Source organism: Mus musculus, chromosome 14 (assembly GCF_000001635.26).
Source record: "Mus musculus strain C57BL/6J chromosome 14, GRCm38.p6 C57BL/6J".
NCBI lineage: Eukaryota > Metazoa > Chordata > Mammalia > Rodentia > Muridae > Mus > Mus musculus.
Window position 1 is genome coordinate 23,502,189 of NC_000080.6, and position 25,889 is coordinate 23,528,077.

At 43.7% G+C, this 25,889-nt stretch overlaps 1 protein-coding gene and 1 long non-coding RNA gene across 56 annotated transcripts in view, besides 1 other annotated feature; one reads left to right on the plus strand and one right to left on the minus strand.

Annotated features, from left to right (window-relative positions):
• The window catches only part of Kcnma1 (potassium large conductance calcium-activated channel, subfamily M, alpha member 1), a 712,823-nt gene that overhangs the window by 209,901 nt on the left and 477,033 nt on the right, over window positions 1-25,889 (minus strand). For 49 of the 55 annotated variants that reach the window (XM_017315873.2, XM_017315871.2, XM_030247658.1 and 46 more), the window contains 4 exons: window positions 24,537-24,628; window positions 7,602-7,712; window positions 5,849-5,954; window positions 2,986-3,068 (listed from right to left, as the gene is read on the minus strand). In XM_017315873.2, coding sequence (XP_017171362.1) covers window positions 2,986-3,068; window positions 5,849-5,954; window positions 7,602-7,712; window positions 24,537-24,628 — 392 coding nt within the window. Of the gene's footprint in view, window positions 1-2,985; window positions 3,069-5,848; window positions 5,955-7,601; window positions 7,713-24,347; window positions 24,440-24,536; window positions 24,629-25,889 lie in introns of all 55 variants that reach the window. The other 6 variants (XM_017315884.2, XM_017315887.2, XM_017315886.2 and 3 more) reach the window with 1 other exon arrangement.
• On the plus strand, window positions 8,137-22,592 carry 5430425E15Rik. The gene is made up of 4 exons (XR_003951125.1): window positions 8,137-10,809; window positions 11,124-11,251; window positions 15,671-15,809; window positions 16,212-22,592. It is a non-coding gene; the product is annotated as an RIKEN cDNA 5430425E15 gene (long non-coding RNA).
• Window positions 17,958-19,410: an enhancer, noted in NCBI's record as "VISTA enhancer mm417". NCBI's record gives its function as "enhancer in: branchial arch[4/6]" and the evidence as "EXISTENCE:transgenic organism evidence [ECO:0001131][PMID:17130149]".

The following is a 25,889-nucleotide window of genomic DNA, read 5'->3' on the forward strand; positions in this document are numbered from 1 at the left end:
CTTGGTATGAGGGACAAATGTGAAGCCAGATGTTAAAATGCTTTGAAATCATTAAAAGCCCTCTCTCCACGTGTAAGTTATGGCTTTTGTCATTACCAACCCTGTCAGAGGTGACATTGTACATTTCCTTCTGTGACAAGGAAGGCTAAAGAATGAAATTCCAGTGAACGGCCCACCTCCTAAGCCTCATCAGGAACGCAAGCACAATTATCTCCCCCGCCCCCGCAAACTTCCCACTGAGCTCAGCTCTTCACTTTGCCACCCTTTCTGCAAAACTGGAGTGGGGAACAAACAAGGCCACCAGACAGCAGCCTCATCTAAGGAAACTGCAGCCAAAGCAGTCGGGAGACGGTCCCCAAGAAAGCCCCTCCCTGCACTGTGCACTGGAAGGACTTCCTCTCTTATTTTTGAGAGAGTGTGTCATATTGGCCTCTGTGTATAACTCAAGGCTTTTGAGCCTATCAGCCTCTTGGAGCAGTCCACAGCGCCAGGCAGCTTTCTGCATTAGCTCATTTCAAATGCCTCTTTGACATTTTAATTTCAAAAGCAGCAGATTGGTCTCATTAAGCTAAGGAGGAATATACAAATAAAAGAAAAGCTGAGCCCACGTTTAACCCTGAGGTTCCCACTCCCTTTTGGGTCTTCCTCCTGATTCTCCATAGTGGACAGCTTAGTTATGATCCTGACCCAGTGAGTTCTATACCCTGACATCCCACAATTCCCCCTGGTACCCATGTGTGCTCACATCACCCCTTCATGCTCAGGGTTTGAATAAAATATTCCAATTATGAGCAATGCCCATTTCAAAGTAACTATTCACTTCTATTTCTCACCATAACAGAAGAAATAAAGTATATATGCCAGGAACTTCACTGTGAGGTCAACACCATGAGTTTCATCTTCCTGGTTTGTTAGCAATATGGAAAGAGATAGAGCCTTGTCTCTTGAGGGACTACATTTTTATCACTTTAAATAAAAAGGGGGCGGGGAATATGTGTCAAAGGGTAGAAATGCCGCTTGGTCCATTTGGAAAATGACAAGGGAGACATTCTAAACTGAAGTGGATTTATGGGATCACTTTCTAGGGAGGACCAGGAAGGAGATGTACTCCTGTGTGAAGTCCCATGCAAACCAAGTCATTATACATGGATTTTCTTAAAACATGGGACCAAGCCTACTGCAGAAGGAATGGGAATGGAAAGAGAGATGATGCCGGATGGCTCCTTCCAGACCTAAGACACTGATGGGAAGACTTGAGCGGAGAGGAATTCCTCTGCCTCATCGATGGGACAGTGCATGTAACTGGTGGACACTCGGTAAAGCCAAGAGGAAGTTCTCAGGAGCACTGTAAAGCCCCAAGGGCAACTTCTCAACTCTCACCTTGAGGTAAATCCATGGGTCCCAGAGAAGCAAACTGCAAGTAGCCTTTGGAGCATGCCTGGTCCAAAGGATAGCTGTTCACTCTTAAGGGAGAGTTGCTGGGGATATGGTGGAAGTGAACGAACTCTTTCCCCTGGTCCATGCTCTCTCCAGAGATTCTCTTTATCATCCTCCCCTACCTCAAAGGACTCTTCCATAATTTATACCACAGAAAAGGCAAATTCTAAAAGGATTTTTAGCTAATGAGAGAAAAATGTTTGGATTTCTTGTGTGTGTGTGTGTGTGTGTGTGTGTGATTTTATAGATACAGGATATGATGACAAATCTATGGGAAGAATAATAGCTAAAGAAAACATTTTATCTGAAGTGAGAGTAACTTAAGGCATTAGAGTTGGAGTTAAAATTAAGCTCTGAGAGGCCCAGCCCATTTGCAGAACAGGTACAAACTAGTGGCGGTCTAGGTTGTTTTCTCCCCAGACCATGGTCTATTAAAAGAAAGGAGCAGGAGGAGGAGGAAGAAGAGGAAGATGAGGAGGGGGAGACTTCAATCCAAATAGGATTAAGAAATAATCTATATAATTCAGCATCTCAGAAATTCATATGAATGTTAAAACCACTGCATAACACACATCTGGGGAATCTGAGACAAGCTAACGAACCAATAGCTTTCAGGGCAGTAATGATCAACTTGATGCAAACACACGAGGGAAGCACTAATGAGGATTCCTCAGCTATCAGCACTTTGGGTCAGACAGTCTTCTAGATAAGGACTGTGCCATGCATTATGGGACACTTGGCAGTATGACTGGTCTCTATACACAGGGTTCCAGCAATCCCCTCTGCTAGCTGAGTCTAGTGCAAAGATCTCCACAGGATGCAAAACACCTGCTTGAGGTAAGACCATCCCAAGTAAAGATATCTTAGGTCTAATTCCTTTCAGGTAACATATTATTTTTTTTTAAAAATCTATAAAAAAATTAAGGTTTATGGGTATGTATCTCTATGTGAGGGTATAACTCCACATGGAGGCAGAAGTTGGCACTGAATGTTGTTCATTAAATGTGGACCCCTTGGTCTCTCAGTGTCCTGCAACTTACCTAATTAGGTTAGGCAAGTTGGCCAGTGAGTCCCAAGAATCTGCTTGTCTCTGCTTCCTTAGACTCAAGGGTGCTAAAGAACTTCACCTTAAAAAATTGGTTCTGGGGTTCAAAATCAACCCCCTCCACTTATATAGCAAGTCCTTTACAAACTGAGCTGTGCTCCCAGCCCTGGGAACATATCATTTTAACTCAGACCTGCAGCTCTCTTTCCTTTTTTAGTTCTTTCTCTAGGAATCTGAAACCCAAGAGGCACTATCAGCATCAGCATGGCACCTTCTCAGTCTGAACTTCCTATTGGTGGTACCCTGTATATCTACACTCTCTTTGGTACCCTGTATGTCAATGCTCTCTTCAGCTCTATCATCCCTGTACAGGAGCCATTGCTCTGTGGTCCATGAAGGAAAGGCAGTCCACAGAGACAGTCCTCTGGAGACCCAAAGAAAAGGTTGCATGCAGGCTATTGGGAGACCAGTCCAAGACCTTCCCTGTTGATCCCTTGAGTTACCTCATGATGTTGGAGGCATCTTCTGCATCCGGGTCAGCGCAATACTTATTGGCAAGGATCAGGCATGCATCTGCTGACTCTATCTGAGAGACCAAAAGGAAAAAAATCATAATAAACACAAACATATAGTTGGACTCAACTGCAGTCTCTCTTTGCTACCAGTATTTTAGAGAACCTGGTATTTTTTCAAGGAAATATATATATATATATATATATGTATGTATATATGTATATATATATATGTACATATATATAAATTATAGTTTTGTCAAAAGTGTAGGTTGTAGGTCCGGTTCTTGTTAAAGGATAAATATTCCAGCTTGAATCTGAGTAATTATGTTCTTCATTTGGCCTAGCTGCTTACAGACATCTTTGCCAAATTCCTTCAAATTTACTTAATCAGGCCGTTCAATCTAATCCCTACTTCCTCTTTCAACTGTCTTGTGCCCTCATCCTCATTTTTCCAGCCAGGAAGTGGAGGTTGGTGGGTTAAACCCCTTCCCCGAGATAGTCATGTGGACAAAACAGTTGCACATTCAGCAACACGGACTGATCATCAAGGGGCCGAATCTTCAGTGATTAGGGACGTTTGCAGCTCTTGGAAAGGAGGTAAGTTCAGTTCCCAGCACGCACATGGCAGCTCACGGCACCTATAACTCCAGTTCCAGGGCATCAGACTCGCTCTTCTGACCTGTAGACTTCAGGCAACAGGCAGTACACATGCACACATACAGGCAAAGCACTCATGCACATAAAATTAAAATAAGAAAAATTAAAAAAAAATTCTTTCATCAAACCTTATGCACATGTTCATTCCATGTGTCCCAGTGAGAAATCAGAGCCTTCAATAGACAACAGCTCTATGCTGTTTTCTGTTCGTTGCTACTCAGGTATTCAAAAGGCAAATAATTTACATAAATGAAATGATAAGTTGCAGATGGATCCAAAAGGCAACCTAGTGACTTATCTTAATGTGAGCCAAAAGGGGGTTTGTTCTGTAGACAGACCATGAGTTTGATGTGCTAATAATTGCTTGCATTTAAATTAGGCCTGTGAACAAAAGCCATTTTCTTTGTACTTATGACTTGGGTCATGTCTGGATAATATTAAGATGAACTAGCCTTCATAAGCATGAGAATTCTCATGCTAACCTGGGTCTGCACTTTCTTCTGCTCATAGTGTTACACTTCCTAGGCTGTTCCTGCATTTGTTAGGAGGGCCCTGGTTCCCTCAATGGTATGCCACACGTTGTTTAATAGTGTAAAGAATTTTACACAAGTCCTTTCAGATTGTCTATGTTTGCTGCTATAGCAATTACAGAACTCTTTGGTGGCCACAGTCAGCATTTAGCCTTCCTTGGGTTCACATAATATTAATGAACTTCAAGTGTTGTGCATACTTATGACAACTGGACTTGATGGATAAAATAGCAGATATTGGTTTGCTGTGTCCCTTTCTTTCTACAGCCTTGCACGTACTTTAAGATGGTTGCTTTGAGGGGTCCAGGAAGAATACGATGACCTTATCACCAACTGATAGTAGTCTGGTTTTGGAAAAGGGATACTCAAATGGTTTACAGCTTTCTGTAATTTTCTTTTAGACACAATAATAGATTTGGGGGTCATACTGAGCTCAATCTGGTGAAGGCTAATCATTCATCATGCTCTCTTGTGCATGCCTTTTTAAGCCATCTCAACTTTAAACTTTTCTACATTTATGTATTATTAGAGAAAATGGAGTATTAAAATCACCCATTCTTATAGCGTTGGAGTTATTCTGTATATTTCAGCCCAAGTGTATGCTTTATGAAATGTGGCGTACCAGAGTTTGGTGCATATATGTTTAATATTATACTATTTCCTTTGCTAATTGTTGCTTTGATTAGCATGAAGTGTCCTTTGTCTCTCCTGATGGGTGTTACTTTGAAGCCTATTTGGGGGTATTATAGTATTGGCATCTGCTGGCTTCCTGCTCCCATTGGCTTAGGATGGTTTTTCTATTTTTTTCACCTTAAAGTGGTGGCCATCTTTGAAAGTTACATGAGATTTGTGCAGATGACAAAAAGATGGTTTGTTTCTTAAGATATTCACCTAATTTGTGTCCCTCAACTATTGAGTTGTTGGCATTCCTATTTCAAGATATTGTTGAAACGTGTGTGGTTTTGCTATTGTTTTGTTATTCTTTTTGCTGTTTGTTTTCTTAGTCCTATTTTGTCTTAAGTAACTGTAGCTTTTTTTCTTTTTTTCTATAGTTTCTTGGAAATGCTTATTGCTCTCTCATTTACTTATGTGTGTGTGTGTGTGTCTATACCTCTGTGTATATATGTGTGTCTGTATGTGTGTATGTGTGTGTCTACGCATCTGTCTATGCCTCTGTCTGTCTCTCTGTCTCTCGAGACAGAGAGAGAGAGAGAGAGAGAGAGAGAGAGTGTGTGTGTGTGTGTGTGTGTGTGTGTTTGTGTGCATTAAAGCAAGAGGACAGTTTGTATGAGTTGGCTCTCTCTTCCTACCAAGTAGATCCTGGCGATCTAACTCAGGCCACCATGCTTTGCAGCAAATGCCTTTACCCACTGAACTGCTGGGATGAGATGGCCCTTATTGGGATGGTCCTGCATTGGGAACGGCTGATTTTGGAGAAAACAGCAGAGTTAGGTTTTATATTAAGACTAACCTGAGTGTGTGATAGTTATCGATGATCTTGAGTGAGCCCCCAGCAGAGTGACCTCCTGGGGCCAATGAACGAGTGGACTGGAGTTAGCAACATCTGAATCATCTCATTAATGGTTAGGAGATGGCTTGTAGTCTGCCTACCTGGGAACCATGGCCTCACCCCTAGAGAAGTGAAAACACTTGTTTCTCCTTACCTTGACTCTGGCAAGATCATGTGGATTGAGGACAGAGCCCTGATAAAACTCCACCTGAGTGAAATGCCGTTTGAACAGAGCCTCAAGCTCAAGGTTAGGGGAGATGCTGCAGAGACAGAAGAGAGACAGCTGTTAAAGCAGCAGAGCGAGATCTGTGGCTCCCTCGGTGTTCATTTCCACACAAAGATGTGAACAAAGGCCCTGACCTTCAGAGAAGCCTCCTTCCCTGACCTAAATGAAAGACTCATTCAAGAGAACAGACCCACTCAGTCCACTGAAAAGGTCTCTAGCCTTGCAAAGAGTAGGGCCTATCTGTCCTCTTCTTTGCTATCACTGGGAAATCCAGAGTTGTAGCATCAGTGTTCATTGGTCATTATATACCTACACCATGACATCTTATCCCTTCCATTTCCTCTGTGGACAAGGATTTCCCATCACTGCCTCCCTTTGCTTCAGGCCTTCAAGTTTGGATTGACTCATTGAGTGGGGAGTTCAATTTGGAGATGGCACATTGTGGAACACCTCAGCCTCCAGAATTGAGTAAGCTAATGCCCTAACAAGAGTCTGCTCATGGTAAATGTATTTACATGGAAGGAATCTATCCTTAAGTCAACTGTATAGCCTAGTCAGATTTTCTTTCACAATTTTAGCTGGCATTTAATGAGCATTTCCTGCATACCTAACTGGGTTCTGCACACTTCACATGGAGTGATTCATTTCATTGTTACTACCATAGTCCAAGGAGGTAGAATTGTCTCCTCTGTTCATAGTCATGGGAGCCGAGGCACAGGGAAGTGAAGTAACTTGCCCAGGAAGTCCATGGTTAAATGAGGATTAACTAAAGAAGCAATGGGCACTATGTCTGTGGAGTACATGGGAATCCATCTGCACAGAGCCAAATGGAAACTCTGGAACAACAGTATCAATATTCGTAGAACATTGTGTGATACTTAATACTGTCAACCAGATAGGGTCCTGAATCACCTTGGAGACAAACCTCTGAGCATTTAAATGAAGGATTATCTAGATTGGGTTAGCTGAGGGGGTAGGAAGATCTTCCATGAACATAGCAGCACCATCCTATAGGCTGGGGTCCCAGACTAGATACAAAAGGAGAAAGCCAACTAAGCACTGACATCCATCTCTCTCTGCTTCCAGAATTCAGATGCAGTGTGAACGGCTGCCTCACACTCTCACCACCGTGTTCTCCTACCGTGTCACTATGGATCCTTAGACTGCAAGCAGAAACAGACCTTTCTTTCTTTCTTTTTTTTTTAGTTATTTTGTCAGGTGGTTTGCCACAGCAGTGTGGGACGTAACTATGTCAGCCTTCTTCTCCTCTTCTCCTGCTTGTCCCTCTCCTACGGTGGTAAAGTATCCATACGACTATATTAATTATCCTACCCCAGCTCAACAGACACAGCCGATTGCAAAGGTCCACACTGAGGAAGGTACAAGGGTGGTAACTTGGATGACTAGGGAATTCCACTGTTGAATCTTTTAGAAAGAAACTCAGATATACTCCTAGACTGCCTCACTGGAGTTTGCTTTCAGCTCTGAACAAGGGTGCTGCTTCATGATCCAAGGGTTCTAAAGTAACCTCCCCATTCTTTCAGAAAAACTACCTCTTACCTAAGGAGCCAGCACCAATCATGGCTTATTTAACCCTGTCCTAATTCCCAGCCACCTCTAGGCACTCAGAGAGAAGCATGAGTTTAGGTGGCAGGGTCTGGTGGCAGCAGGGGGCTCTTACTTGTGAAGAAAGACAATCTCCACGTTGACATCATCCCGGTCCTTGTGCAGAAAGTCCTTCAGGAAGTTAGAGACACTCTCCAGAGTAATGTGTCCACAGACTACAATGTGCCTGTACAGGAGAAAGCAGTTAGAGCCAACCAGACTCAGCAACATGACCCCGTACCCTGATCTCTGATCAGCAGAGGAAGCAATACATCTCCCCACTCAGCCCCAGTACCCAGCACCCATCCCCAGAGGGTCATGAGGCAAAGCGATATCACTAACAGTTGCTCAGAGGCTCCTGGACAGAAAAAAAAAGGCATATGGCTGCTCACCTGATGCTGCACAAAATCCTATTAAAAGCCCAGCCACTTGGCCAAGTGGTTTTATGCATTTAACAATAAGTGACATTACGCTTGTGCTTAAATGCTACATTATCAAGTCCCTTGCAGATTCCTATCTCCCCCTTTCTGCCCACAAAGCGCCCTCCTGGGAGATTTACCGCAGCAGTCTTGGTTTATGACATACAGCTTATCAGGTAATGAGATAACAAATCTTGCTGAAACGATGATTTTGTGTGTAAGAAAGAGGACTTTTATCAGGGTGGCTAATGTACGGCTTGACACGTTATAGGCTCGGCTGGCCATAAGCAGTAAAAAGGAGATTTTGCATTTTTCCACTATAACTTCTCCAACAATGGAGGCATGTAACACTTTACAGTAAGTGAGCATTACTCAGGGCTAAATGGAGATGGGATGCCCATGGAATGGACAATCAAGCTGGCTGCTGGGACCGTGTCCCCAGAGGGCTGCTGCCTCTGAGTATTGAGGCTTTCAAGAGCTAAACTAATTCACCTGAAGACCCTTCCAATAGGCAGGAGCCAGGGATGTAACGGATGTGAAAATTTTGGCTTTGTTCAAGCGTAGTTTGAACTCTGTTTCTAGAAATATCCATTCATCCCAAGGAAGTGAGACCCTTTTCCAGAGCATGTAAGACCTGCAGCTTCTCTAGCATTTCTTCCTAAACCAATGTGACCTGAACATCAGTGTATCCTTGGTTCACTACATATGCTTCATGGTACTCAATCACAAGATCAGGATCTGAAAATTGGCCCTAAGACCAAAAGGCTTAGTCATGAAGCCATAAGCATTGGCTTCTATCAAAGTCACTGTGCTAAATAGCTGAACTGGTACCCCTCTCTACCTTGCAGGCTGACAATTACAGAGGATAGATCTCTAGTGTGTTTTAAGACTACGTCAGGTGGTGAACAAGCAGTGAGGCAATTTCCCAGGAAAAATTCAGAGTGCCCAGGTCCTTTGCCCTTTATAATCTCTCTGATCGCATTTCAATATGGCAGAACGCTCATTGGCTGGAGGCAGCTTATTATAGGAGGCAGTGGTGATGGTTTATGTGATGTCCCATTAGACGTCATTACAAGAGCCTGCCCTTTTGTGGTAATTTGGTGCTTGACTAAGGATGTGAGAATAATGCAGTATACTCATTGGGGAAAGGATAATGGTGCAGAACAAAGAGTAAATCAATAATATGTGCGGTACAGTTAATAATATTGCCATTATGAACTGTTATTGTTACGGTGGTGCATTTAGCAATCAGGCAAGCCACGGTCATGAAGGTGAAGGAAGGGTGGCAGTGGAGTCCTTCAGAAGAGACATCCTAACATGATCATATCACCCTCTCAACAGCACCTGCTAGGTTGGGGGGTCACTTAGCCACTCATCCAAACTTAATGCCCGAACCTCCATATCATGAACCCTTCTGACTATAAGGCTGTGAAGTATACTATGTAACTGAATTCACAAAATAAACAAACTATTTGGATTTTCCCCATTTTCATCATATCTTAAAATGTTTCTTGTAGCATGAGTGCATGTATGGGCAAAATGTGGTAGCTATGCAGGTTCTGAATGAGATTTATGATTCTAAAGTGACAAGCATGTCCAGAGAATGACCAAGAAGGAGGATTTTCCCCCTGACTTCAACTCCACACAAGTGATAATAGTGTTAACTGCTGAATTCTAATGTCCTGCACAAAGACACTAGGAAGGAGAATGCTCCGACAGGAATCTACTTTACAGGTATCTCTGCAGCTGGGGCTGTCTGTGTCTTAGCTGAGATAGCAAGCTAGGTAAGGAAGAACTCTAGTTCCCTGTTTTGATGGCAAAGAGAGGATGTCCCACACAAGCTACTTATTCCAGTCCATACAGGAGAAGCTGAGAACTTCATCCTACCTAGCTAAGCCTCTGTCTCGGATATTGCAAACTTCAGCGTTCTATGCTAGAATATGCCTGCTTATTATTCAAGGCCAGACTCAAATGAATGGTGGCTCGAGACAGCTGAACATTCACCCTTCCTGTCCTGTACATAAGGAATGGCGTATGCATCTTTCCCCCTCCCCCATTGCTGCTCTGAAATCATTCATCCTGAGAGAGATATGTGTGAAGTGGAAGGGGAGGAGATGAGCCCTGCCCCAACACATCACCCTTGAATCAAAGGTTCAGCCAGCTGATTTATTTAGCTTTAGAAAAAGTCATGGTTCTATTATTTGAAAGTGTGCCGGGTACATATAAAATATATTCCAATGCAATCAATATTATCCCTTAAGCCTTTAATTAGCTTTCACTTCTCTTAAGAAGTGAGTAGACAAATGCTGGCAGGAGAGAGGAAGGGGGTAAAAAGATTGACTTTTTTTTTTTTCAATTTGGTGCTAGCTGTCTGATACCATACTAGACAATTGAAAATATATATCTTTTAGCTACAGCATGATTTCTGGGGTGGAGAGCAGTCCTTATCAAAAAAGGAAGAAAAAAATCTTCCTTCAACATAATTGGTATTTTTGCTCAGAAGGAAGGGGGGGGGGAACGCTGGGGGTAGGGGATTGATTGAAAGCAGATTGCCTTTTTGCCCAGGGAGAGTTATTAGGTACATTATCATGGCAACCTTGAAGAAGCCATATTGTTCCAATCTGTCCTGTATCTGATTTGAAGATTTACGGCCTTCCCCCTTTGTGCCAATAATCATTTCCCTCCATTTTGTTTTCCATACAATGGAAGTTATCAGGGAGCCCACATATTGAAAATGTTTGAATGTCGTCAGAATTGATGGATGGGGAGATGCCGTATCTCTAGCCCTGTATCAGCACTGGAAGATCAGACCTGGCGGCCCACGTCTGAGGAAGCTCCAGACTCCCTATGGGAGCGTGGGGAAAGGTTGGCAAATGGAGATCATCTTGCAGGCAGTAGTTTGGGGAGGAATATTGCTTCAGAAAGAAGAAACATGATACATATTATCCCACCTATGCAATATGACTGAAAATAGTTTATGATTGAGAGCAGAGCGTGGGCTCCTTGGAAGCAGTGGATATTTACAGGGCATGATTTGAGGAAGGTCAGAGATTCTTGTCCAAATGATCTCTGCTGGCTTCCACGATACCTACAGACCTGCCTGGTGAGATTCATACTCTGATGTCAGACACTAATTAATTACATAGTCCTTGACAGGTCTCACCAATTTTTCATCTTAGGAGCAACAACTCAGAGCTTTATAGACACTGTGAAGAGCGATTCATTCCTGAGGTTATCTCCAAGATCTTCTTGGAAAGCTAATAGATGGATGGGCCAGCAAAGGAGCTACCATCAGCCTCCTAAACGGGTAGGGACTGTGTGATATCTTTGTATCAGTACACAGCATGTGGCTTGTATAATTCCATCGAATCCTCAAACAACTGCAAGGTCTTACCATAAGCATATCTTTAGATCACCCCTCTGAAATTGTTTCTGTGAGATGCATCTCTTATGTTCACAGGAAGTAAAAGAAACTGACTTGGGATATAGCCCAAGTGTTGAGACTTCAGTGCTCAAGGAGAGGGAGCTGACAGAAGAAGGTTGGTTCCCTCAGGGTGGGCAGGATTAGCCAAAGCATGGAGGAGGAGGCACTGCAGTTCTTAGAGGTTTAGAGAGGTTTGTTGTGGGAATGGGATGGACAAAGACAAAATTCCCCTGTAAGACATCATAGTTTCTCAGTATCTCTAGTGTAAGCTACACTGCTCAATTGTCCCAGAAGGTTCAAGAAAACAAACAACAACCAAAAATAAGAGACATAGAAATTACCAAAGCCACTGTGCACAGACTCTAAACCAAACTTTAACTTTACTCATACACTGTGAGAAAATAAGGGACTACAAAAGGAATGTCAGTATCTGGACCAGACTTTGCTTTCCTATGGAGCTGAGAACTCCCACCAGACCAGGAATCTGAAGGATAACAAAGAGATCACTATTTACAGCAGAAGTTATTTAAATGGGTCACACTGAAAGGAACCAAACCATTTTCATGTGTGGCTCTGGCTCTTTGAGCCCAATGCTAATCTTCATGCCTGGACTCTATGTGGCCTTGATCCCTAGAACTGTGAAGACAGACAACAGATCTAAATCAGTAGCCATTTCTACTTTAATCTGATTGACACGTGTAGGTGGGACAAAGCTTGATGGATGAACAGATATTTCTGAGGCAAAGGTAACATAAATTTAAGCTAATATTAATGGCTTAGATGAAAGATCCATCTCAGATGAACAAGGAAGTGTGTTAAATATTAACACAATGGTAGCAAATGACTTGGTGGAAGGAAGTTATTTATCCAGTACTGGCACTGAGTGAGGGCCCTAAAGAGTGGGTTAATTAGGGATAGGTAGCATAGATAGACTGCCACAACTAAGGCATCTCATAGTTGAGTGTGATTGCATCTTAATAGACCAATGTATAGCTACACTAGACTCTCTAAGGGGTAACTGGGAACTGCCACTTACTTATGCCATAGGTCATCATTCATCACCAAATAGTTATGAGTGCTCCTCTGATCACTGGCCACCTCCACCTCTAGAATGTGGTCATCTATGTTCTCCTCAGTCACTCTACTTGTGTTGTTCTGGTGGGCCAGGAAGCCCAACATTCCAGGGTTGAGTGGCAAGCTGTTTCAGGATGGCCTTAGGGCAAGAGGTATAAGAGGAGGATGGGGCTTTTCAAGGCTCTGATGATGGGCCATCAGGGAGTTATTGAGAGTCAGTTTAGTTTGATGAAAACAAAAATCTACACACTTTCCACACACGCACACACACACCAGGCAGTAATTCTGAGATCCAACCACCTTTGAAACATTCCACACTTCACCATGCAAAGGTTTTGGTGGTAGGTCCCCACGCAGATGTCTGAGTATATCTTAACTTCAGAGGGTCTATGGCACACACTTTGTCTAATGCCTCTATTTTTTTTTTGATGAGGACACATGCTCAGCCATTTGGTGCATCTTAGGAAGAGCAGAACAGCGCCCTCTATTTGATGCCTTCTAAAAAGAAGCATCATCAAATGAGGTGGAAATGACCTTGACTAGGTAACAAGAGACTGTGGAGCCTCAGGCCTCTGTGATTTGGAGCCAGTGAAGAGGCTGACAGGACCTCACTCACCAGACCCTCATGAATCCCTATGGGGTGCTTGCTCCCTGCCTATACGCTAGTTCTTGTCATCATTTTATCTCATCTAGACGTCTGCAATCCCTTCCTGATTGATTTCCCTGTTTACCCACCCCCCAACCCCCTCAGTCTCCCAAAAGCCAAAGAGCAAGGACTGAGGCAAATCTGACCACAATCAGGTCTTCCAAGGTCGGGGAGGTCTTAGATCTCTCCTTAGCCAGGCCTCACACCAGAAGATAGTATAAAATGCATGTCTCTGGGCTGTTTATTTTTAAAGATACTATATCCATTTTTACTGGAACAAGTATAAAGAACTTAAGAAACCCATAGCCATCCTGTCACAATAAATCATACGGAGTAAATTGAAAATCCTATACAGCTTTTTCTGAATACATTGCACTCACTTTGTCAAAGAGGTAGATGAAATGTGGCATGTATTGATCTAGATGTCTCTGTGAAACTATAATATTTATATCAAATACATATGCTAGACTCTCTTCTGTCTTTCTGCTGAGCCTTCTAATCATGCCTCTCTCATCCCACATCTTCCCAGCACCTCCTACCATTAGCAGCCCCCGGAGTGAGTCGATTGGATTTTAAGGAGCGCTTGGCAAGAAGAATGGGTAGCATTTTGTCACACAGAAGTTGGGTGGTTAGAGGCCCTGCAGGCCTCATGGTAGTCAGTACCAAGCTCATGTTTGCCCTGCTGGGTTAAATTTGAGTTTTTCTTCCTCATGAAACCTGGGCTTCACTTGTCACATCACCCAGCTGTGACTTTCTGACTGTGTTGTCTTAAGGCAACTGGCCCTGATTCGAGTTGTGCCTTCAGAACAGTCCTTCTCCTTCTGGCTTGTGACCTCACTGCAGAATAAAAAGTTCATCTATTCCAACCTTCCTTCTTTCTTCTTTATTAAAAAAAAATCTATTCCTAGGAGTCTGTCTTGACTATGGGGAAAGACTGACACCAACAATCAAAGAAAACTGACTAGAGCCTGTTGTTTGTGTCTTCCCATCCTAGCCAAGAATCTAGCTCTAGTTCAGCATGCACATACAGACACATGCCACTTGTTTTCAAGACTTATTTGTTGCAAAAGTATGCTTGGCTTGGACACTAAGGCAGAGGCAACATGGTCAACATTGAACAGTAAACTGTAAGAATGGCTGTCCAACTCAGCCTCCAGAAATCTTTCCCCAAGTCCATAAAGGAGCAAAAAATGAAAACAAAACCATGGAGTATTTATCATGCCCACAGTCACAACCTGACTATAAAATAGTTATCTATTTCCTGTAAGAAAAAGGAAGGATAAAAAGAAAGATGAAAGGAGGGAAGGGAAGGGAAGGGAAGGGAAGGGAAGGGAAGGGAAGGGAAGGGAAGGGAAGGGAAGGGAAGGGAAGGGAAGGGAAGGGAAGGGAAGGAAAGGAAAGGAAAGGAAAGGAAAGGAAAGGAAAGGAAAGGAAAGGAAAGGAAAGGAAAGGAAAGGAAAGGAAAGGAAAGGAAAGGAAAGGAAAGGATGAGAAGGCAAAGGGATTTCCAAGCAGGTTTAAGGCTAAGATCATCTACTCTTGGCCACATCTAGTGCTTTGCTAATGAGAAAGGAAGGAAATGTGATGTGCCTCCCGGTGAGGAAGAGAATGGAGCAATCGTCTTACGCAGCTGTCAACAGGAATATTTTGGAAAAGGCAGGCTGCTTTACTGCTTCACTAAATGGGGCAGACAGTAGAGCAAACAGATCCAAACAGCAAAGGCACCTTCATGAAGCAGAGCTCCAAGGTCATGGAACAGAGCATTGAACGACCCATCAGAGGAGACCGGGGAGCCCTTTAACAGAACTTGGCCCGAAAAACTGATGCACTTTGTCATTTATAGCTGAGAACTCAGCCACCATTCCAAACCATAATGAGATCTCCATAATCAGGCAGGACACAGGGTCAGAGTCAGTCTACAGGTAAGGAATGACTACACATCTCTTGTAGCTTGTAACCTCCATGGACTTTCAATCCAAGGGTTGACAAAGACAGCCTTAGCATGCGTGGGTTCCACCTATCAAGCATATACCATTCATTCTGTCAAACATATCTCACTTTTAATTACACATGGTTTTGTTTCCTCTAATCAAGTTTCCACATCCAAGAGAGTCTAATCATTGCTCGAGATAATGGTAACAACTGAACCACGCTGGTGGCCAAATTCTGTAATGAATGACCATGAATTTCTGCTTCCTGGATGGCAAAGCCTCATTTCTGGCTGTTTTCTGTCCTTTCTGGGACCTTGCTCTTCAGATTTCTCCTGGATTTTATAAGTTACTTTAGTGGGTCTTAAAAAATTGCTTAGTCAGCAAAAATCCATCTCTGTTGCTTACAACCATAGATCTCTAAGGGTAGATTGGTTGACCTTTGCTTCAGTTTCTCATTAGTTTTTTTTTTAATTGGATATTTTCTTTATTTATATTTTTATTAGATATTTTCTTCATTTACATTTCAAATGCTATCCCCAAAGCCCCCTATATCCTCCCCCTGTCCTGCTCCCCAACCCACCCATTCCAGTGTTCAGGTTTTATCACATCACTGCCACCTTGCTAACTCTTTTCTCCTTTATTTCCTTTCAGAGAGGGGAATTTGTATCTGGACATGCACAGGTGGTCACATGTGCACATGGAAGCCAGAGGCTGGCATCAGGCATCTTCCTCAATTACTCTCTACATTATTTTCTGAAATGAGATCTCTCACTCAGCCTGGAGCTCACAGGTTTGGTTATGCTGGATAACTAGTGAATTCCAGGGGTCCATATGTCTCTGACTCCCCAGCTCTGGGATTATGCATATGTGCTCCTGTGTCTCGATTTTAAAATATACTTTCTAGGGATCCAGAACTCAGGACCTTACATTTGAACAGCAAGTCCTCTACAAATTGGCCTTCATCTCAAGCCTTAGACAGACTTATTAATAACTAATTGTACCATGGTGATGCAACCACAAATTACATGGATTCTTCCTTGGGTCTCCTAATTGACTCTGGCCTTTACATCTCATTCATCTCATTACTTGGGACTCGGTGATCCTTAGCCATTCTCAATAGAGCAGGACACCTTTGATGCGAACTTTTTCATCCTAGGCAGTTTCCTTTCCTGAACAGCATTTCTCTCTTTAGATCAAAGAAGCTTTCCCTGTCTCTATCTGCTGTTGGGACAAACACAGAGAACACTGGCCTTACCTGGACAAACTCAGAGAACACTGACCCAAACAGGCCAGCCTCACCACTTGGAAATGAAGGTGGACTAGGAAAAAATAATTCCAAACATGTAAAATGTTTATAGTTTTCTCTTTGGGAATGATATTGATTTGTAAGGTGAGTGCAACCTTTCTCCCTAACACACCTGGCAAGTCATGCATCCTACCCTGCCACTGGGACTGGCTGTCTCACTGTGACAGCCAGATGCATCCTCCCTTCTCACCCACTAGACCCAATGGGTGCTGCCTAAGCCAGCAAAAGTTGCTGGCCATTCTCTCTGAGCATACTCAAAATACATACAGATGCTCTCCAAAATAGGCAGGCTCCACATAGAAGCTTTCTACTTGACTGATGCCAAAGGCTACCTGTATAGCCATTCTGTTCAATTTCAATTTGACAATAAACAAGTTATGTGGTTTATCCAACACTGGATTTGTGTTAGATGGCCTTGCCCAACTATAGACTAATGTTTTTATGTAGACTTTACGTTAGGCAGGTTTAAACTCATATGCTCAGTAGGTAAAGCACACTGAGTGCATTTTATGTACAGGTTATTTTCCAATTACAATGGGCTTATCAGGATGTAACAACCATCTGATGTTGAAGAGCATCTCTACTGGCATTAGCCTTCATAGAATGCCAGTATCTGCAACTCTCAGGAGATTTGGAAGGAGCCATAGACTCAAAAGCCTGCTGAGGCATGATATGATATGTCACAGAAGGATACCTGTCTGGCCTAGGGACTTCCCAATGTTACTACCAGGTCCCAAGCCCTCCTGAATGTCACCACAGCCCCCTTTCCTGGGTTGCTTATTAGCTCTGTAAGATTTTTAGGCACACTGGCTTTCTGCTGTTACCTCTACCCTAAACAGCCCCAGTGAGCTCATTAGGAACACACTGAGTTATCGTGTGCTCTTAGGAACACTCTCTCTAATGTGCTTCCTGCCTTCATGATTATTTCACACCTTCCTGATTTTATTGTACCAAATTCCAGCCAAAAGAACATCTCACTGGGATGATGTTACTACATAATCAAGCTCCCGTTTAGCTGCCACTGGCTCCTTGGATAGCTCTGATTGGACAAGGTCTCACATACTCTCCAAGAGAGCAACAATCACAATCTCTTACTCCTCTTCACCACGGAGTCCAGCACAATTCCCGGCTCATGGGAGGGTTTGAATAATTGTTGAGCCAGTGTGTTGGAATGGGTGTTTTCCTAAATCTGCTTTAGATGCAAGCTGGCAAGACCCTTTGGCATCTGTGAGAAGCATCATGCATCTCTGATCTGCCTCCACATCTCCTTATTGGAATTGCACAGAGGAGGGAGAGCCAATGACCTTTACTGACAACTGGTACCCACGGTCAGAGCAAATCTCCACGGTTGTGGGGAAAGGAGCAGGCTGCTGCCATGTAATACCAGTACTGTATGGAGGTTCAACTCTGACAGCAACAGAATCAGATTTCCACATCCTTCATGCTGCATTGATGTCTATGATATTTTAATACAAAGAGACGCTGGACTTGGCCAGTGAGAAAGTTTGCTGTTTTATTTTCAGAGCATGGTGACAGCAGTGGTGGAAAGAACCCCAAGTCTGCAAGGAACTGCTCGTCGCAACTCTGGAAAGACTTCTATCAGAATGAATGGCATGTCAGGAAGACAGAAAATAGGGTGCAACTTAGTCTCGGATGCTTGCATTTGTTCCTGGGATTCTAAATCTACCCAGCAAGGACTCACTCCATCAAACATGAGGCTGAGCAGAAAGAATCTTTCGGGATTATAATTAGAAAATTCACAATCAGAATTCCTTTGTAAATGGAGGTAGGATATTTGAAAGCAAAAGTCGATGCTTGAATGCGCCCCCACCCCGCAAGGTACCCAGTTCATCTCCCACCTACATTTCTATTCTTGTTTAGAGAACAATAGGTGGAACATTCTGCTAAGTGTGTGGAAGGGAAGAAAGACAGCAGGGAAGGGGGGCAGAGGGGAGGCCTTCATCCCATCCGCATTACCTAGAGTTTGATTGACTATGCAGCCAAGTCTCTTTTCAGATGTTCAAGTTTGAAAAGGACTGGAGACGTGCCTGAGAAGGACCCAAAGCAGATGCCAAGGAGGAAGTATCTGCATCCACACCCACCAAGGCCCCTGTCATTGGAAAGGACTACTTGGGACACTACATCATGTGGGGCATCTAATGCCAAATGCGCTGTGATCTGCCTCTCAGTGCCCAATTTCAGAAGTCATCAGGGGTCGTTTTCCCAAAGTATGAGGGCAACATTTTTTTTTCTTTTTTTCCTCTTTCCACAAAAAGTTTAATGCTAATCAAAGCAGAATGCCTAATCAGTTCAAGATGGCCTGTCAGCTTGAATTATCTATTTGTCTTCCTATTTACTGTATCTGTCTGTCTACAATTCTTTGTATCTTTGTGAAAATCAGTTATTAGGGCCCATGTTTCCTTCTGACTACAATCGCTACCAGATGAACCTCCCCGGTGATATGTTGATGATTTGCTAATTTATGGTTTTTAAAATCGAGGAATCCTGAGATATTGCAGGGGAGTCACGTGGGCTACGAGAGGAGAAGTGCTCAATGCTTTTCCTGACAAGGGATCAAAGATTGTGTAAAATACAAGACTTCAGTCCCATTTCAACCTGAGTGATGTCTGAGGCAGAGAAATCGTAAATGACATCTTATGGGAAACATCCCTCCCGTGAGCAGTCCGGCCCTTGCAGGCCTGGGAGAAGTGAGAGTGAACGTCACCCGAGATCCACATAAACAGGAAAGGAAAGCAGGCCCATGGTATCAAGCCAAGATAGCACCACATGACTTAACCCACATCCCACTCTCGCACACTGGAGGCCAGGCTGAGAGCAACCACAGCATTGCAGGGAGACTCCCTGGGATCCGAGGCAGGTTTAAATAAGCTCTCGAGCTGAACTTCCCAACCACTTAGGTGGCCAGATAGCTCAACAGAGAGCGAGAGCTGTTGTACGGCTGGAGGGTTTAATAGGTGTGCTGGAATGTATCTGTCCCTGATGCCTGGCACAGAGCAAGCAGTCAATAAACACATGTGGAATGAATAAACATGAAGGTACAGCACATGGTGATTCTCTTTTGGCAAGGATAGACCCCCAAGAGGGGGCAAATAAAAAGAATCTTTTTAAGGAAATAGCCATATTATGGCCTTTAAAAATGGCCTGGAATCACTGTGGGTAAAACCTGAAAGTAGGGAGAAGATAGAGGAACAGCCCATGTAGAGCCAAGGTAGTAAGTAGGCATAAAGAAACACATGGGGTCTGAGTAAGGAGGAGGGAGGGGGAGAGGGAGAGGGAGGGGGAGGGGGGAAGAGGGAGAGGGAGAGGAAGAGGGAAAGGGAAAGGGAGAGGAAGAGGGAAAGGGAGAGGGAGAGGGAGAGGGAGAGGGAGAGGCAGAGGGAGAGGGAGAGGGAGAGGGAGAGGGAGAGGGAGAGGGAGAGGGAGAGGGAGAGGGAGAGGGAGAGGGAGAGGGAGAGGGAGAGGGAGAGGGAGAGGGAGAGGGAGAGGGAGCATGAACATGAATGAGAAGAACAGCCTATATTGAATAAGTAGCTAAACTAGGCCCCACTCATAAGAAATCAGAAGGAGATGCATAGAGCCCCATGATTAGCTAGCAGAGAGGAATGCCCTGGCAAGCTGGAGATTATGAAGGAGATATAGTTATTCTCTGAATTCTTGAAGCATTGGGTCCAGATGAGGGTAGAAAATATGGTCCCAGGTATACATGGAGTTCTTTAAATAAGTTTACTTCTATCTCTTGGAAATCAAGAGCTCAAAATGGACCAACCTACAAATCCTGAAACTGGTCTACTAGATAAAACAGTATGGTGTTTGTAGTAAGAGACCAACACTGAAGCTCAAGAGCAAGAGCAATTGCTCTGGAGCAAGATATGGGTCTGGCTGTAGAAACTGCTCCCCACTCTAGAATTGGGAAGTCACCATGGAGATTTTCCTTCCATGCTAATTACATCTGGTTTCCTGTTCTCCTTTGTCCACTCCTTGTCTTTTTTTTTTTTTTAATTCCTTTCTTTCCATGTGTCCTCTCAGCTTCTGGCTACCAAAAATCTGTGGAGCCCTCTACACCCACACTCTTCTCTCTGTCCCAAACACCTGGGCCAGAACTACCTCAGTTTGGGGCCATTGAAGCCACATCATGGGAAACATAAGGCCTGGATGGCTCCCCAGCTGTGCTGTCTCTATCCAGGGGGTTACAGCTGATGGATTCCTCTCTGTGGCCAATTATTTTCCATGGCCCTTGGCCATCTGACCTTGGACCATGATCTTGTCAGTTCTCATAAACTAACCAGGAGTAGAATGAATTACACTCAGAGAAGAAACCTCTGGGGAAACCGTAAGAGGCTGTGGAAGGAAAAGACAGCAAACCAAGAACCCCAAGGCCATGGGAGTCTCCGTCTCCCCCATGCCTCCACCACCTCTGAGCAGTTTTCATTGTACACGAAGGAAGGAGGCAGAGTCAAAGGCCTTGGGAGGCCAGCTGGGCTCTAGGAGAGCTACTATGCTGAATAAGATTTAGGGTCTCAGCACAAGGGGCTAATTGCCCACAATATTTCCAAATTATCCATTGATAAGTTTCTTGGTCTCTAACTGAACTCTTTGTTAACACATCGGTCTCAGGGGTTGGAGATTTAGCTCAGTGGTAGAGTGCTTGCCTAGCAAGCTCAAGGCCCTGGGTTCGGTCCTCAGCTCTGGAAAAAAATAAATAAATAACACTTTGGTCTCTATTCTTAGTTGTCCAGATATGTGACACAGCAGCCGGTATATGTATGGGTACCCGCTCCTACTGCTGGGATAGAGGACACAATGAAAAGGGTGAAGAAGGCCTTGACTTCTGTGGACAGGGAGGAAGATTTGGAAATGCCACAGGAAATGGTTTTGTTGTGCTAAACACACTGATTAAAAGTTACGAGGAAGCACCAAGAGGACCTCCATATTCTCCAACACCCGCATGTGGCTGGTGTGTCTTTCAAGCCTTACATTGCTCTGTTACACTGGTTTTCCATCCTGAATGATCTTCGGACTTCACATTTTTGTGTCTCTGCAGTTGGTGTATCATACGTTACATTTGGTTGTCTGACAAATTAATATATTGTTATGTGTAGTTACTGCTGAGTAAAATATGCACATACCAAAAAAAATCTCTCAACTATGTATATGTTTAAGTTGTTTTCTAGGTATTTGCTGAATTCAGTCCTGGCGGGGAGTGTGTATACATGTGTGGATGAGGACAGTACATGCATTTTTTTTGCATGCACCAAAACTCCAAGTACTGCCTGCTATTTTAAGAGTCTCAACTCCAGCTCTCAACAAAGTTAAGCCCCTTCCCTTTTGCAAATGCATTTAATTTTATCTGGAAACTTTTTGACGTTCGGAATAGAACAACTGTAGTTTCTCATTATGTTTGCTGCCAGAATCCATGCTTCGTTGCTCAAGTAAAGACCTTATATTGCTAATTACTACCACATGCCCATATCCCAAGCGAAAGGAAACTTATTGATTCTGACAGCCCATTCTCTCAACACTGAATTCCAAATGAAAACTCAAATTTTGGCCAAACATAACATTTCATCAATCTTGTTCTACTGACTGGAGAACCAACATCAAACAAAGGGTGCTAATGGCTCTTTATTACCACTCCTTTCCCAAGCTTATATTTTCTGATGAAAGATCTAAGTGACCAAGGGCTTCTTTAAACTACTTGGTAATTAGCTTTTGAACCAGGAAACAATGTATAAAGTAATGAGCACAGTCCTGGTGTTGATGACAGGACGTACACTACATCCCGCAGGGTCTGGGGACTTTAGAGATCCAAAAGAGAACATTAAAAGCAAAATGCACTTTCACAAAGGAGAGTGGAGCAGAGAGAGAGGGAGGGAGGAAGAGGAGAGAGGGAGAGAGAAGGAGGGGGAGAGGGAGAGAGGGAGAGAGAAGAAGAGAGGCAGAGTTGAGAGAAGGAGAGAGAGAGACAGAGACAGAGAGACAGAGACAGAGAGACAGAGAGACAGAGAGAAGATTTCAAAATCTAAAAGTGGTGATAACAGATTTCAGAGCCAGAACAAATCTGGAGGAGGGCCCATGATCTGAAGTCCTCAGCAGGTGGGGCTTTGGGTGGACATGCCAGACTTTAAACCTGACCAGATCAGACCAGGGCAGACCAGCAAGTGCTTGTCTTAGATCCTCATTTTGGGCCACCCATCAACAAAATCTGTCAGCCAACAGCCCACCCATATTGGGCCACAAACACTACTCTGTAAAAAAAAAAAAAAAAAAAAAAAAAAAAAAAAAAAAAATCCCACCTGGAAATTAGAGTCAAGAAATACTTTCAACTTAGATTTCAAAGCAATTGATTTTATTGACTTCATTGGGGGACAGGGATAAGGAGATGCTGGCTGAGACCAATGGGCTGAGACAGCTATAATGAGGGCCTGGGACTCTCGGGATGCCCATATCTTAAAGGCACACTGAATTAGGAAGCTGTTTTCCTCTTGGCTTGAGATAAATGACGGAGGAAAATCTTTGGGCTTATTTGGCCTTTTGGAACCAATGGATGGCCCAGACATCAGAACAGCTTGGTTCTAACCTAATCCAGGGTTGTTAAGATAATAGGAAGGGGAAAGGCCTACAGGGGGAGATGGAAAGACATGCCGCCTTACTGAGAAGGTGCCAACTGGCCTCTTTTCCCACTGTCCTTTGTGTCTATGAAAGGAAACTGCTGTCCTGTGGGTAGTTCAAGGAAATGAGCCCTTTCTCCACCTCCTCATTTTCTAAACAGAGGACTGGACACCTGAGCTCAGGATGTGTTGGACTCAATAATCAGAGTGAGGCTCCCTGGGCTTCATCCAGCAGGGCCAACTGTCATGACAGAGAGGCAGCCATGGGAGAAGGCCCTACAAGCCAGGCTCTAGTTTTCTTAAACACCAAACTAAGGTAATAATTTGACAGTCAGTTAGAATAAGTAAGAAAATAAAACAGTTCCATGATAGGGGACAGGGGACTGGCATGAAAGGGCCCATTTTCTGCATTTTAATAGAGATGCAGATGTCGGTCCCTGGTATGTCTATCAGTGCACATCCTCCTAGGGGTATACAGCGTGCTTGACCATTTTATTCTATGCACATCATACCCTGAATTAAGAACAAAGCGGATTGGCCCCCAAGAGCTTTCAGAGCAAGTTCTTAGTGACCTTTGAAGACAGTTGCAACCATCCCATCCTTCTGCCTTAGCTCCTCCACTGAGATGGCCCTACTAGAGGATCAGAAGACCAAGGTTCCAGCATGAACATCAGAATAAGACTTCTGGTCCCTGCTGGACTCACGCTCTGATACTGGTGCTGATGATATTGGTACTGATGATACTGATGCTGAAAAAGTTACCTGAGCAGAAACTTGAATAGTTCCCAAGAGGAAAACCTTCACATTTGAGAAATAAAACAAAAATCCATATCTCTAATTGCCTGTGGCACCCTGACACCCTAACTGCAATACTTCCTGCCCAGGAGGCATTTCCACTGTGTAATGAAACCCTTTATCAGCAAGGTCTCCTGGCAGCCACTGGCATTTTCAGTAGGGAGGATGGGCCAGGCCTTGGCCTGTGCCTGACACAAAGGACAGTGGGAAAAGAGTTCTAGCCCATTAGTGTGCATGCCAGACCTACCAGGAAGTCATGAGACCTCAGTTGCAGAGACCAGAATTTGATCATATCACCAGCTCGTGAAATGAGCTTGGTGAATATGATAAGGTATGAGAGCAGAAGATATGGTTCCAGGTGCACATGGACACCTTTGAATATATTTACTGTTATCTCTTGGACACTGTAAATGGTCACAAGACCTCAAGATGGTCCAATCACCTCCCATGCTCTGAAACCAGTCTTCTGCAGAATGCACACCCTCCCTCATTAAAAAAAGCAGGAAGGGGGGATAGCGAGAAGGGCTTGATTCAATGCCACTGCTCCAGGGACTTTCCAAGTCACTCAAGCACATGTCCTCAGGTGCAGCTGACTTACTTTCTGCCTCCATGTTTGTTAAAAGTCCCGCCGAATTTATTCCGATTCAGGATGAGAGCAGCAATTTCGGGCACGTAGCGGGCAAACATTGCCTACATGCATGAGACAAAGAAACAAGAGCCAAACAGAAATGGCATGCAGAGAGGCCCCTACGCCGCGGAGGCCACAAAAACCTCTTGGCATACTTACTTTCTTCCACTAACCGCGCTATAGGAGCCCCCGTATTTCTTGCGGTTTCCTATTAACTCTATGATTTCAGGGACGTAGCTGGCAAACATGGCCTGAGGAGAAGAGGGGAGACAGAGAGAGACTAAAAAGACAGGCCAAAGAAAGGGTGACCTTTTCAGAAGGGGGATACTAAGATCTGAAAACACAAAAGGATTAGACCTGCAAAGGTGCGGATTCATGTGTTGGATTATACAACAATAACAGAACAAAGGGGAAAGCTCCTGAAACCACACAGAATGAAACATACGTGAGTTGACCTAGACAGTAGAAAACAATAAACCACAGTCAAGAAAAATATAAAGGAGACAAGCGTAAATGAGCTGACATCTTGTAGAATGATGCCAAGTATTCACACACACACACACACACACACACACATTCATGACAGGCACTCATGGATACACACATGCATGGACACACACGTATGTGCACATACATACACATATGTGTACACAGGTACACATGCATGTACACGCATGCACACTTACACACACATGTATACATTTCTGTCAAAAAGTCCTTCCACATAACACTCAAAGGAGAATTTTTTATGAGTAGCTAAAGATACTAAACACTAAAAAGAAGATTTAAAAATAAACATTTTCATTTAAAAATGACTAAAAAGCATAAGAGGTCAACTTTGGAAATCACACAAGAGGAAAGGATGGATAGCAAGGAGACACGGAGCTGCCATGTTTTACCCAACAAAGTCTGTTCTGTGGCTGGATAATGGGGTCTCCTGAACTACGGGACCCTGCAGGGATGCTGCTAATGTCCACCCACACACACATTTATATACATTTTTCAAAATGTATATGTCCTATGCATACAAAACAGAGAGAAATGTATGCATCACTTCATATAAATGTGTGTGCAGTGCACATGCGCCACAGCTGTGTGTGGACTAGAATCTCAGTCACTTACCTCATACACAGAAAAAAAAAAAATCAGACTTCGCTATAAGCTACTTTGAAAGAGAAAATGAAGCAACTGTTCCCTGGAATTACATTGAATGCAGTGATTTCTTGCTACATAGGAACCAGTGAAACTTGTTCCAAGGAGAGAAATGGAGCGGGCTTTAGACACAGTTATGTCCTGACTATAATGACATTTCCTAAGTGAAGGGACCCTGCTCTTTAGGGGCAGGTGCCAGCCACAGTGTTTGTTGGAAGTTTGGGGAGGAACATTAAGGGGAGGGGAGCTCTTGAAACCGCCATCTATCTACAGAGTCTGGACAGCATCTACCAGAATCAACAGCAGCTACAATATCTGATAGTGAATTCCATTACTAAAGGACACTCTCATTTATTAATG